This window comes from Phaethon lepturus, unplaced genomic scaffold (assembly GCF_000687285.1).
Source record: "Phaethon lepturus isolate BGI_N335 unplaced genomic scaffold, ASM68728v1 scaffold20341, whole genome shotgun sequence".
NCBI classification, from domain to species: Eukaryota; Metazoa; Chordata; class Aves; order Phaethontiformes; family Phaethontidae; genus Phaethon; species Phaethon lepturus.
Window position 1 is genome coordinate 2202 of NW_010520041.1, and position 11620 is coordinate 13821.

Genomic DNA, 11620 nt, shown 5'->3' on the forward strand with positions numbered 1-11620 from the left:
TTACGGGTTGAAGGAAGCCGAACACCTGGATTTGCGCCGTTCCCAATAGCTGGAGAAGTGACTGGCGTGCAAGAATGAAGGCCAGTTTGCATTTATATAAAAAAGCATATTGAAACCTAGCTATAAAGGTGATTTAAATATTACTTCTGAAATACAAAAGAGGTCACAAGAAGCAAGAGGGACTTTCTTTGAGGTGTATGTTGCAGCTAGATACTTCTTTCCACTGACTTCCAGTGGAAGTTAGGCACCTAAGTGCTGGCTGCCCTTGAAAATCGGCGACTGCTAGGTAAAATCACCGCCCACCCTCTGTGGGAAACCTCAGCTCCCGCTTTCATATGGCACTTACCACACTTTAAGCGTGTTTTAAACTTGGCAAAAGATGTAATTCTCTGTTTTTATTAGACTTTAGGATGGATTCTGTGTTAATGGTGTAATTAACATTGCCTCTTCCTGGTGAGAAAGGGGAAAAAAAAGCGGCAAACGCTGGAAGAGCTTCAAAAAGGCAATATTAGCACGTGTGGTAAAACTTGTGCTAAAATGTTGTTAAATACAACCTGCTTTTCACTGGATCAGGTGGCCGCTTGTTGTGTGAGCTGGGCGAGTCAGTGAGTGGTACCTGTATTCTATGTTGTTCCCTGCTGTTCAGGATCTATATGCTCTAAACCCACTGTTTTTTTCCTACTTTTTTTTTTTTGATTGATTTCATTATTAGATTTCATAGACACATACTAACTCAAGAAGGAACTTTTTATCCCCACATATAGAACTGAAGGTGCTTACAGTTCCCATAAGCGACGCAGAATTTTGAATTTTAAGACCCGCATATTTTTATGACAGTTTGCTCCCAGTGATGGCTGAGTATGGCACTTAAATATATCATCAGAACTAGCACATTTCTGTCTTAATCTTATGCGCTAACCTGCTATTACTGAAGCGTGATCCAGTTCCCTGTAAGCCGTGGCATCTCTCGCTGCCTTTCCTGTTGGCGTTCACTCATTCTTTCTTCTTCCGTTTCAGAAAACATGCCTTGAACTGCCACAGAATGAAGCCTGCTCTTTTCAGCGTGCTGTGTGAGATCAAGGAAAAAACAGGTGCGTTGGTGTCTTTTCTGGCCTGAGCTTTCAAAAAAAACCCCACATTCAGTCACCAGCTCTGCTCTTATGTAATGTGGCCTGTTATTTTCCCTGGTAGATTCTACAACTTAAGGCTATTTTTTTTGGCTTAATAGTCTTTCTGTAAGATGGAAATTGTTTTGATGTGCTTTTATAATGCTGACAGTGTGCAGGTTTGCAGAAAACAACACTGTTAAATATTTAAGCAAGTGTTTTGGTTGTGTGTCTGTGAAGAATCTATAGGTTGGGTTATTTTGATGTCTGGTTAGATACCTAGAGAATTCTGAATTATGCTGCTATGTTGTTATGCTCTTTTTTTTTCCCTTTAACGAATTGGTACCAAAATTGTGGTGGTAGTAGGAGTTCAAAGCTGACAAATAACTGTATTACGGAGAAAAAGAGGCAGTGAGGCAGAACGCTTGGGGATACTGGAAAACACAGAAGTAGCAGGAAGTGGAGCTGGTGATTATGGGGCTTTCTTCGAGGAACAGAAGCACTGGGGGCAAATGGATTTCGATTTTGAATTGCCCAGTATGTGCTCATACATGAACACTTAAGCAATGCCATTTGAATATCTAATTTCTATAAACTATAGTGAATTTGGATTTTTTTTTGAGAATAACTACTTTCATTATATGTAACTAAAATGGTGGTGGGTTTTTTTGTTTGTTTGGTTTTTTTTAAGTTTTAGTTGTATTAACATTTAACATCCTAAACCTACATTTCTATTATTTTTATAAAAGTGTATGGAAACTTGCAGTGCTTTCATTGTACTGCCAAGTGAGGGACCGTACCCTTCCACCCTCTGCGGTGCTCTTGGCATCCAAGGCAGCTGTGAGGCAGACATTACGCGCTCATTTCTGGAGAGTTTGGTTGCATGTATTGCCTTCCCACGATAGCAGTTTGCTTCTGAAGAAAAACATCGTGGTAGTAAACGTGTGTGTGCTGTCTGGGTGTGCTTTTATGTCTGTCTGTCCTTCGAGGATTGCTGTCCTTAAAGAGGGTCTTTCATCTGTTTTTCCTTTCTACATTGAAAGCTGCCTTCTGTGTTTTATTGATTGAAACTGTGACTTCTCTCAGCTAAATACACTTGCAGGAACAGACTCTGATAGCACGGTTATGCTGGATTTGTTTTGGTCTCATAGGTTTTTGAATGTCTGACGGTCTGTCTATTCCTTATTTAAATTATGGGGAGCAGATGTTATGGCTTCAAGCAAACAAAAGCCTGGACATACTGTAGCACAAGGTTTTGGGCTTTCTTTGTGACCCAGGCACGCAAGCTTCTTTTCTAGCTCGGAAATCAGGTTCAAACATGTTCCCCCCCCACCCCCCCATCTTTCTTTCGCTCTTTGTTGGAGCGCTAGTGTCGTTCACAATAGCTCAGGATAAGCCGTACGCCTTTGCAATGGGCAGCCAGCTGAAAGGTGCTGAAAAATTCTCCCCAGTCGTGTTTATTAATTCAAAAGAAATTATAAATGACTCTTACTGAAATAGATTTGGCAACACTTCATATTTTCTTCAAGCCCTGGGTTTGCCCCCCTGCCCCCCTCAATGATTTTAATTTTTTTTTAATTTAAAACTAGTTATGGGAAAAACAGGTATTCTATTTTCAAGTCTTAAATACCTGCCTGGAGCATACGTAGCTATTTGAAGAGGCATCTAATCCAAAAAAGCCCACTTGTTTTTTTGGGAACTCACAAAAGCATTTGAGGCGTTTTTAATTTGTGCAACAAATAGGCTTTTTGCTGGTTGGGTTACACTTCAGATACGATTCAAGGTATACAAATTGAAACATGGCATAATTCCATCTTAAAATCAGAAATAACATCTGTAGTGTTAATGATGCCTGCTTTTGGTGCTGAATATGAAATTTCAGAGTTTATCTTCTCTGCTGATTATACCGTGCTGGGAAGACAGTAGTCTGTGATGGGCTTCAGGCCCCTTGGGGCAGGGAAAGTGTATTTCTACCCACTTCTGTGGAACACACTGCACAGTGAGACTCTTATTGTGCATTTCTGGCCTGTGGTGGGGAATGTGTTTGTTGCAGCACTGTAACATGGACTACCGCTTTTTATTGTTTCTTGTGGTTGCTAGCTGCAACCTCTGTCCGTCCTTTAATGTGCCGGCACTTGCTTAGGTTAATTCGACGGGTACCTTTTCATTCGGTTATCAAACTTGGCAAGCGGCGTGGCCGAAGAACATGCTTTCTCTTTGTTGCTGAGTTTGTTGACACTCTTACGTAGCTGAGTCTTGCTCCTCGGCACTCGGAGCCCCGCTGGCTTTTGTCTTCTGTTCCCATTCGCTTTCTCTCTCCCAGCGTGCGAGACTCTCTCTTGGATTTGGAGAAAGCATTCCAAGTGACAGTGCTTTGAGACATCCTCTGTAGCGGGATGTTTGGGAGGCTGGTATCCCCACGGAGGACTGCTAACTGAAAAATGGGGTGTCATGTGGGTGAAAAAGCTGCTTGGTAGTACATGGGGTGTGTGTGTGTGTGTGTGTTATTTTGGCAGCATTAAGAAGTAGTTCAGAAGGGGTTTGTGGTGGTTTTAGGTGACCTGCTATTAAAAAAATATGCTCCTGCCTTCTCACCTAACAGGTGATTTCGGACTGTCAAATTGAGGAAACCCTTTTGTCTGAATAAAACATTAGGAGTCAGTATTTACCATTAGTTATAGGATAAATATTTGCAAGTGTAACATAGGTGATGGGATCATCTGGGAAACACAGAGATGCAGACAAGGAGGGGTGCAGCTCCAGCACCCGGCTGCCTACCTTCTTCCATTCTCCGTGGGCGTTTTGTACTTCATACAGTATGGGCTCTTCATTTCTGGCCCTAACACATCAGATTTTGGTTCTAACTTTGTGTATTCTATACCCAATAGACACATTTATTGTGCTGTTCTTGCTCTATTGTGTGTTATCGTTTGTTGCTTGCTCTTTGAAGGAAAATCTGGAAAGGAAGGCAAGTCTAAGCAAAGTGTGCATCACTTATTTTGGTACCAGGGATCTTGTACAGTTCATTACAGAACTGCAAATCTTTAATTAATGAGATGTAAATATATTGTAATGATTGCATTTGCATACTGAGTGAGGCTTCAGCACCTTAGGTTCTGATGTATTTAATTAAAGATTAATTAGAAATGATGGGAATTTCATTTTGCTTAGTATAATTATTTTACATATTTGATGAATATCTGGTAGGTGATGTGCCAGAGAATGCACAACATTATGTTAGTACAGCTGACGGGAGGGACTCTTCAGGCTTATTGAGCCAGTGTTGGGTTTTTCTTAAACATCCATGAAAGTGATGGATTGTGAAGGATTTTACTGTTACGCAAGGACTTTCTAAGTCATGCTTAAAACACTGACTATGTCATAACTGGTTATGCCATAACTCCAGTCTCTTGGCATCTTGACTGAAAGCCTTGGGTACCAATAGAGTTGCTATACGTTCTTAAGCTTTTGTGGGAACTGCAAAAATTTGATGGCCAAAAGGCTACCGAGAGAGGCAAGCATTCTAGAGAAGCGTTCTCCTCGAAGTATTGTGAGCCAGTAGGTAATAAGTGGCATGTAAGGACAGGCATATGTAACACGGTGGTATTGATCGAGATGCTTTTCTTTACCATGGTAATTTTTTTTTTCCTCCTCGTTTTTTATTTCCTTTGGAATGCTGGTGGTTTAATGAAATCTAGTTCTTCCAGAAGCCATGCAGACTGCAAACTTCTGCTGGCATAATTTTCAGGACTGTATGCAGAAATGGGTGACGCCTGACCCACAACGCATGCCAAAAGCTTGCAGGGTAGATGCAGCTACCCTGACAAAACCCCTAACGGCACAGCATGTACTTCTGGAATTGCTTTTACCAGACTGTCAAAAGAGAGTTGCAGGAGCCTGTGCGAGCGCAGCATTCCTGCAGCTGCGATGGTTTTGCTCTCCCATGCGCCATCTTTTGAGATTATCAGCTCTGGAAGGTTGGTAGGTGAACAACTGCAGCTCTTGTACTTGGAAGTAGGATCTGGGTGCTACCTGAAGCAAACACAGATACTAGGAGCAAAACTGAAGTTGAAGCAAAAAGTATCCATTCCTGGAGATGATGTCTGTGATTTAAAAATAATATCTGTGGCAATGATTTATGTAGAACTTGTGTTTTAACCGTCATATATATTAAGATGCCGAAAGTTTAAGCTCAACCTGATGGAGCGGGTCGAACAGACCGAGCTTCTTGCGCTCATGGAGTCTTAGGTCTGTTCACCTTTGAAAGAGTTTATTAAATAAAAGTTTGAACTACTAGGTTGGAAATGCAGTTTACGATACGTTGATAATAGTTAACTCCTTTCTAGTTTCTTGTGACTTGCTAGAGCCGGCCGACCAGATTCTTCCCTTGAGACTGGGAAGGTGCTTTATACATGCTTTTCAGCAGTCAACTTGAGATGAGCTTATGTGTAATTGATGATAACTAATGTCTAATTACCATAATTAGACAAGTGACATAAAATTAAGCTGCAGCTGGGAGCTTGACTTCAACATGAGGTACTCTGATATGCATCATAATGTGCATAAAAAGATGTTTGGCAGAAGCACATTCGAATGAGAAGGTGACACCAAAATATCTATTGCACTGAATCCAAATAGTTTGATGTGTTTTTTATTCAAAAAGACTAAAAGCAAATGGCCATTGCTGAACTCTCTGCTGGGTCTCCTGGAAAAAAGGAGAACTGGCGATTTTTAAAAACAAAAAATCAACAACAAATCCTTTTTTTCTGCGTTTCATTTCTTGTACCATTCATTCAGTAAAGGGTGTGTGTAAAAAGGTACTAATTTTTATTCCATGATGAGTTAGAAAAGCCATTAACTTCTTAAATAGTCAACAGTTTCCTCTCTCAGTGTCTTAGCTTGAGTTCAACAGTTACCCACGTACTACGTTATAGCTACGTTTGCCTTACCTTTTTCCACTTGCAAAAAGATGGGGGATGTTCTGGAAAAGACCGGATTGCTGTGACAGACCGAAGGTCTGCAGCCACTCCAAAGCTCTCTTCAGTTCTGTTGTAGTAATTTCTGTACAGCCTGCAAAATGCAAAGTTCAGCTATGTGATTGTAAGTTTAGGCTGCTTGCGTGTTTAAAATTTTTATTGTTTTGTTTTTTTTTTTTTTTTTAGATGAGCTATTCTTTTGCCTAGGAAATGCTGAAAATTATTATAAATGCATATGTTTAATGTCTCAGTACATACACATTGTTCTCCTGTCCTCACAACAAGCGATCATTTGTGTTTATCTTTGGTAGGGAATGTAATAGCCCGTTAACCTGCCAATTACAATTTAGAAAAGGTCATTTGAATTTTGTAGCTTCACAAGTTTGAGACCAACTGTTCATCCAACTAAAATTGTCTAGCAATTAAAAGCAAATTAAAAGCCAAAAAGTTGTTGGCATTTTTTGTATCGACTCAACATCTTATGAGTTCTTACGTTTTTTAAAAAGGGAAGCTCATAATAAATTGTAAAAAAAAATTTGGGAAATTAAGTTTTTTAAAATAAATGTTTGGAATCAAACTTGAATAATCTGAGCATATAGACTGCTGCAGTCTGGGTTTGTTGAATGGCTTGCAGTGCATTCTTTTCATGCCGTTTCAGATTTTGATAGATTTTTAAATAGATTAGAATAGATGTGAAAATTCAGCACTGTTACGACTTCAGTTTGTAGCCTGCTGCTGTACAGTATGGTTGTATCATGGCATATAAAGCGGATGAGGTGAAGCTCACACCTTGTGTACAGATTCCAACGGGTTCTTGCACTAGCGTGGTGTTCGTTTCCGTCTCTGGACGTGGAGGCACAGCAGTTGTCCCAGCGGCTCAGGCCTTTTGTCCGTCACCATAGTCTGTCTGCACAAGCTAGAGCTGAACGCTGTTGAGGACCGTGCAAGGAGCCAGGCAGCAGGCTGATACGGGGGCATCTGCTCTGTAAGAACCTCGTTGTAATTTTTACAGACCTCTAAAATAATTTCCAAATCTAGTATGAACTAGTATGACCCCCTGTAGTCTTATGATCTGCATGCATCTGAAAACTTGCCTTGCGTCTTGGTGTTTCTTGATCCGAACAATGTCCTCTTTGTTCTGACGTGTCGCACTGTGGCTTTGTTAAATGCTTCCTTATTTTTTTTCTTGAGCTCAAGACCTGCTAAAACCTCTGAAGACCGTTTAAATGCTTTGCCAGAATTGAAGTGGATGCTCTTTCCTGGTTCGGAAATAATCTTTTGATTCCCTCTTTATATTTATCTAGTGTTAAGTATTCGCGGTATTCAGGAAGAAGATCCCCCAGATGCTCAGCTAATGAGACTAGATAACATGTTGCTGGCAGAGGGTGTCTCCGGGCCCGAGAAAAGAGGAAGAGGAGGACCGATGGCTGTAGCAGCAACATCAGGTGGCTGTCCAAATGACAATAGCATTGAACACTCTGACTACAGGGCCAAGCTGTCACAGATCCGACAGATATACCACTCTGAGCTAGAGAAATATGAACAGGTGATCTTTCTGCATGGAAGAGTTTTTATCATCTCAATTAAAAATAACCGTTTTTTCTTTGGTGTCGGTTTTAAGAACAGAACAGGAGGTATAATGAATCCAGGTGAACGCGAGTATATCAAATTGAGTTGAAAACTTATCTCAGTGTTACAGAAGTAAGGTGAAGATAGAGGGACTGGACATCAAACTAAAGATAATAAATGTCTCGTTTATCTTTGTTGCCGTTTTTAAGAGTAAATAGAGTAAAGCTGAAACATGGAAACTCCTCTAAAGTTTTTGGATATATATTCTTGTTGGGGAAACAAATTCTAGGGTATTTTATTGTTTGTCGATACAAATGTGTGTATTTTCAGGCCTGCAGTGAGTTCACCACCCACGTTATGAACCTGCTTAGGGAACAGAGTAGAACAAGACCAATTTCACCAAAAGAAATAGAGCGCATGGTGAACATAATCCACGGCAAATTCAGCACCATCCAGATGCAACTGAAGCAGAGCACGTGTGAGGCAGTAATGATCCTGCGTTCACGCTTTCTTGACGCAAGGTATGAGAAAACATGATCTAGCGATAACAGATGTTTAAGCCTGAACTACTTTTCTTGCCTGATGCCAGTGACTGCGTAAGAAATCTCAAGTCTGTCATTCCCAGTGTCGATCTTGTTTAAATATTAAGAATTTGCCACCTGTTATGCCTTCTTTGACATCAACATCTATTTAATTCCACTCAATTCTTACATTTTCCTTCAAACCAAATGTACTTTAGAGGGGGAAAAAAACCAACAAGGTACTCTGTCCAGTCTACTCTATAACACCATTTAAATAGGAATAACTAATGTTTTTCCAGGCGTAAACGACGTAACTTCAGCAAACAGGCAACGGAAGTACTGAATGAATATTTTTATTCGCATCTGAGTAATCCTTACCCCAGTGAAGAGGCCAAAGAAGAGCTAGCAAAGAAAGGTGGCATCACAGTTTCACAGGTATGAAGTGTTTTATCAGGAATTGAGTGACTTTTTTTTTCTTCTCATCAAATAATGTATTTGGTTTTTTTCCCCCGTAGTTAGCAACAGGCTTCAGTCACTGGTACTTTAAATGGGGTTTAGGTTATTCTGAAGTGTTTAGTAATAGGTATTTTCTGCTTGAAGCCTAGTTTAAAACATCTCCTTTGCTGGTAACTTGCGAATATAGTGGAAAACGTAATAAATTGATCAAATGCTTAACAGCGATATATGCCTCCAGGTTTCCAACTGGTTTGGTAACAAAAGAATTCGATACAAAAAAAACATGGGGAAGTTCCAGGAAGAAGCTAATATTTATGCTGCAAAAACAGCAGTGGATGCAACTAATGTCGTGGCTCAAGGCAACCAGGCAAATTCTCCATCTACACCAAATTCAGGTGAGTGAGAGTGCCGTGAAGAGTCTGTCTGCTTGAAAGATGGTGATTGAAATGGTCATAGGATTTCTTTTTCTTTTAAATAATGTAATACTCACTAAAGAACCATTTTTGGTGGGTTTTATTAAAAGATGTTCGTTTTTTTTTTTTCAGCTTCCTCTGGCTCTTTTAAGATGACAAATTCTGGAGATTCGTTTATAAACTTGCAGTCATTGACTTCCTACCAGAGCTCCCCAGTGGGAGGCAATGTGCAGTCACAGGTCAGTAAGGGAAAAAACCCACAAAAAACATACTTTCAGCAGTGACGTAAATGTTAAAATTCCATTTCTCCGTCCTTTATACGGTATGAACAGGTTGCCCAGGGAGGTTGTGGAGTTTCCATCCTTGGAGATATTAAAACCCCAGCCTGCTCTAATTGACTGCGCTTCAAACGGGCGGGTTGGATTCCACAATCTTGTTTTTATTTTTTTAAAGTAGATTTTCTTAATACCAGATAGAGATGGATTTTTCTGGCTCTTGCATCCCAGCCAGTGCTGGCCAGAAATGACTAGAGTCAAATTTCTCAAACGAGTCAAGAAACAAACTTGCTCAAATGTTCCTCTTGGAACTGGAACTTTCTCTTCCAGAATTAACTTGATACCTAAATTAACCTACCGTTATTCTTCTATCCCTTTAAATTTACATTAATGAATCGATTTTCTCATTTTAGAGCTGGTCTGTTCCATATAAGGAGAACTTTGCTTAGGATTCATGGTTAACAGTACTCATTTTAAGCTTTCTGCTGAATTTCTAAATCCATCTGAACTGCATAAAATTGGTTGCTCTGTCATAAAAGCTATAAGTGATAGGCTCTAATTCTGCTTGATAATGAACGAGCTAGCTCAAGAGCTAGGTATAGCTCAGTTAATAGCAAGAACTACAGAGAAGGCTTGTCTTCCTGCAAGAAAACCTGCCCCTTCTTCAAAGAATTTTTTGGCCCAATAGATCTGTACCATGTCCTACTGCATTTGTTAACTTGACTTTTTATCCTCATTGTTCTCATTGTGTGGGATCTTGTTCTAGATGGATTCCTTGCATCATGTCATACACCAGACAGGAAGATATGACACAATTGTGGGGAATCCTTTGTATACGACGCAGCGCATAGATGTAAGATGTACTGAGGTATTACTTACTAGAAACACAGATTCTGCCAGAGATTGGTTAATGATCTGTGAATAAATGTTGATTTTTTTTTTTTAATTCCTGTCTGATATAGGAATAGGAAAAAGCTGGAAAAGATGTTGTTTAATACACCAGCCTCTCCCTCTCAGAGACTTGATTTAAAGTTCTGGCTTTGGTCACCAGAAAATTCGTGCACTTCAGTTAATTCTTGTCCTAAGGAGATGGCACTAGGAATAAGAATAACACCATAAAATCTCAGCAGGGGGAAGAGGTTTTACGGGGTATTTGTGGACTGTGCTTTGCCAGAGCTGATACGTAGTTATTTCCTTTCAAAAGCACTGTCGCTGGGAAGATGTAAACATAGAAAGGCATACTTTGTGGTCTGCAAGTAGTTTCTTAAAGATTTAATGAAAACATATATTTATTCTCCCTTCAGGCTAATGGCAGCTGGCAGGATGCTACCACCCCTTCATCAATCACTTCACCTGCTGGAGACCCTGGAAGTGTTAATTCGGATGCGTCTAATTAAGTTTTTAGGACCTATTGATGAGAGGAAAGAGGTCATTAGTGTAATTTGTCAATGTTGCTCTTTTGCCAATACTATTGTTTATACAACTTGACACACAGCTAATTACCTCAGAAAAACCCCTGGAACCAATAGAAGATTGTGATTACAATGATACCTCTCTACCTCTCAGCCTCACGCAGTTGAGTTCTTTTTACTTATGCCCATTGGGATGTGACATTGTTTTAAAAGAACTTGCTTCATTTTCCTAACCAAATTCATTTTTTTAAATATGGATTTTATGGTAAGAATCTGAAAGTGTCTCTTCTAGAACTTGGCGTTTGTCTCAAGTTTTACAGCTTAAGAAAATTGACTTATTTTAATTTCCATGAAGTTTTTTACTATGAAATTTCTGTTCTAGTTGATAGCTACTAACAGTTATACCCCCTGTATTGTAATTGTACGCGTTCTCTGTATTGTAATTTTGTATAGGAAAATAAGCTTTTCTTAACTAGAATTCATTCTGAGCTAATTAATCAGAACGTTGCTTTACCAAAACTCTCACTGGACTTTGCTCTCGGGTAGGACCTTCCATCCTGTGTCATTCCACGTAATTCTAATTTAATGTCTAGTGAAGAAAGAAAAACCCAACAACGGAACCACCTGACTTCCCCATGGAAAATAGGTTCTTGTGCATTTCTGCAGCTGTTAACACAGAGTCCACCCCTTTCAGTTGAGATTTTATCAAAGACAATAAACTTCCAAAGCCTTTTTTTTTTTCCCCTTTTCCTCTTTCCCCCGCCCCTGCTTTTTCCCTTCCTGCCTTTCCTCTCAGCTTTCCTCACCTGGGCTCCGACCCGGCGGGGCTCCCTGAGGCGCCGAGGGCGGGAATCCGGAGAGGCGCGAGGGGCTCCTGCGCATGCGCCTGGCG

General features: G+C 40.1%; 1 protein-coding gene across 1 annotated transcript; it reads left to right on the top strand.

Moving 5' to 3' along the window:
* Positions 1–1024: 1024 nt before the first annotated feature.
* Positions 1025–10713, top strand: LOC104628619 (pre-B-cell leukemia transcription factor 3-like). Its single transcript, XM_010297266.1, has 8 exons — positions 1025–1091; positions 7387–7628; positions 7982–8172; positions 8472–8607; positions 8867–9023; positions 9174–9280; positions 10083–10169; positions 10621–10713. Exons 1-8 carry the CDS (start codon positions 1043–1045, stop codon positions 10711–10713), a joined length of 1062 nt encoding a protein of 353 aa, XP_010295568.1. The 5' UTR covers positions 1025–1042.
* Positions 10714–11620: the final 907 nt, after the last annotated feature.

Coding starts and splice junctions, on each gene's coding strand:
- LOC104628619 (XM_010297266.1), top strand. CDS start 1,043: ATGAAGCCTGCTCTTTTCAGCGTGCTGTGTGAGATCAAGGAAAAAACA. Junction 9,024..9,173: donor TCCATCTACACCAAATTCAG/GTGAGTGAGAGT, acceptor TTTTTTTTTCAG/CTTCCTCTGGCTCTTTTAAG. Junction 10,170..10,620: donor ATACGACGCAGCGCATAGAT/GTAAGATGTACT, acceptor TTCTCCCTTCAG/GCTAATGGCAGCTGGCAGGA.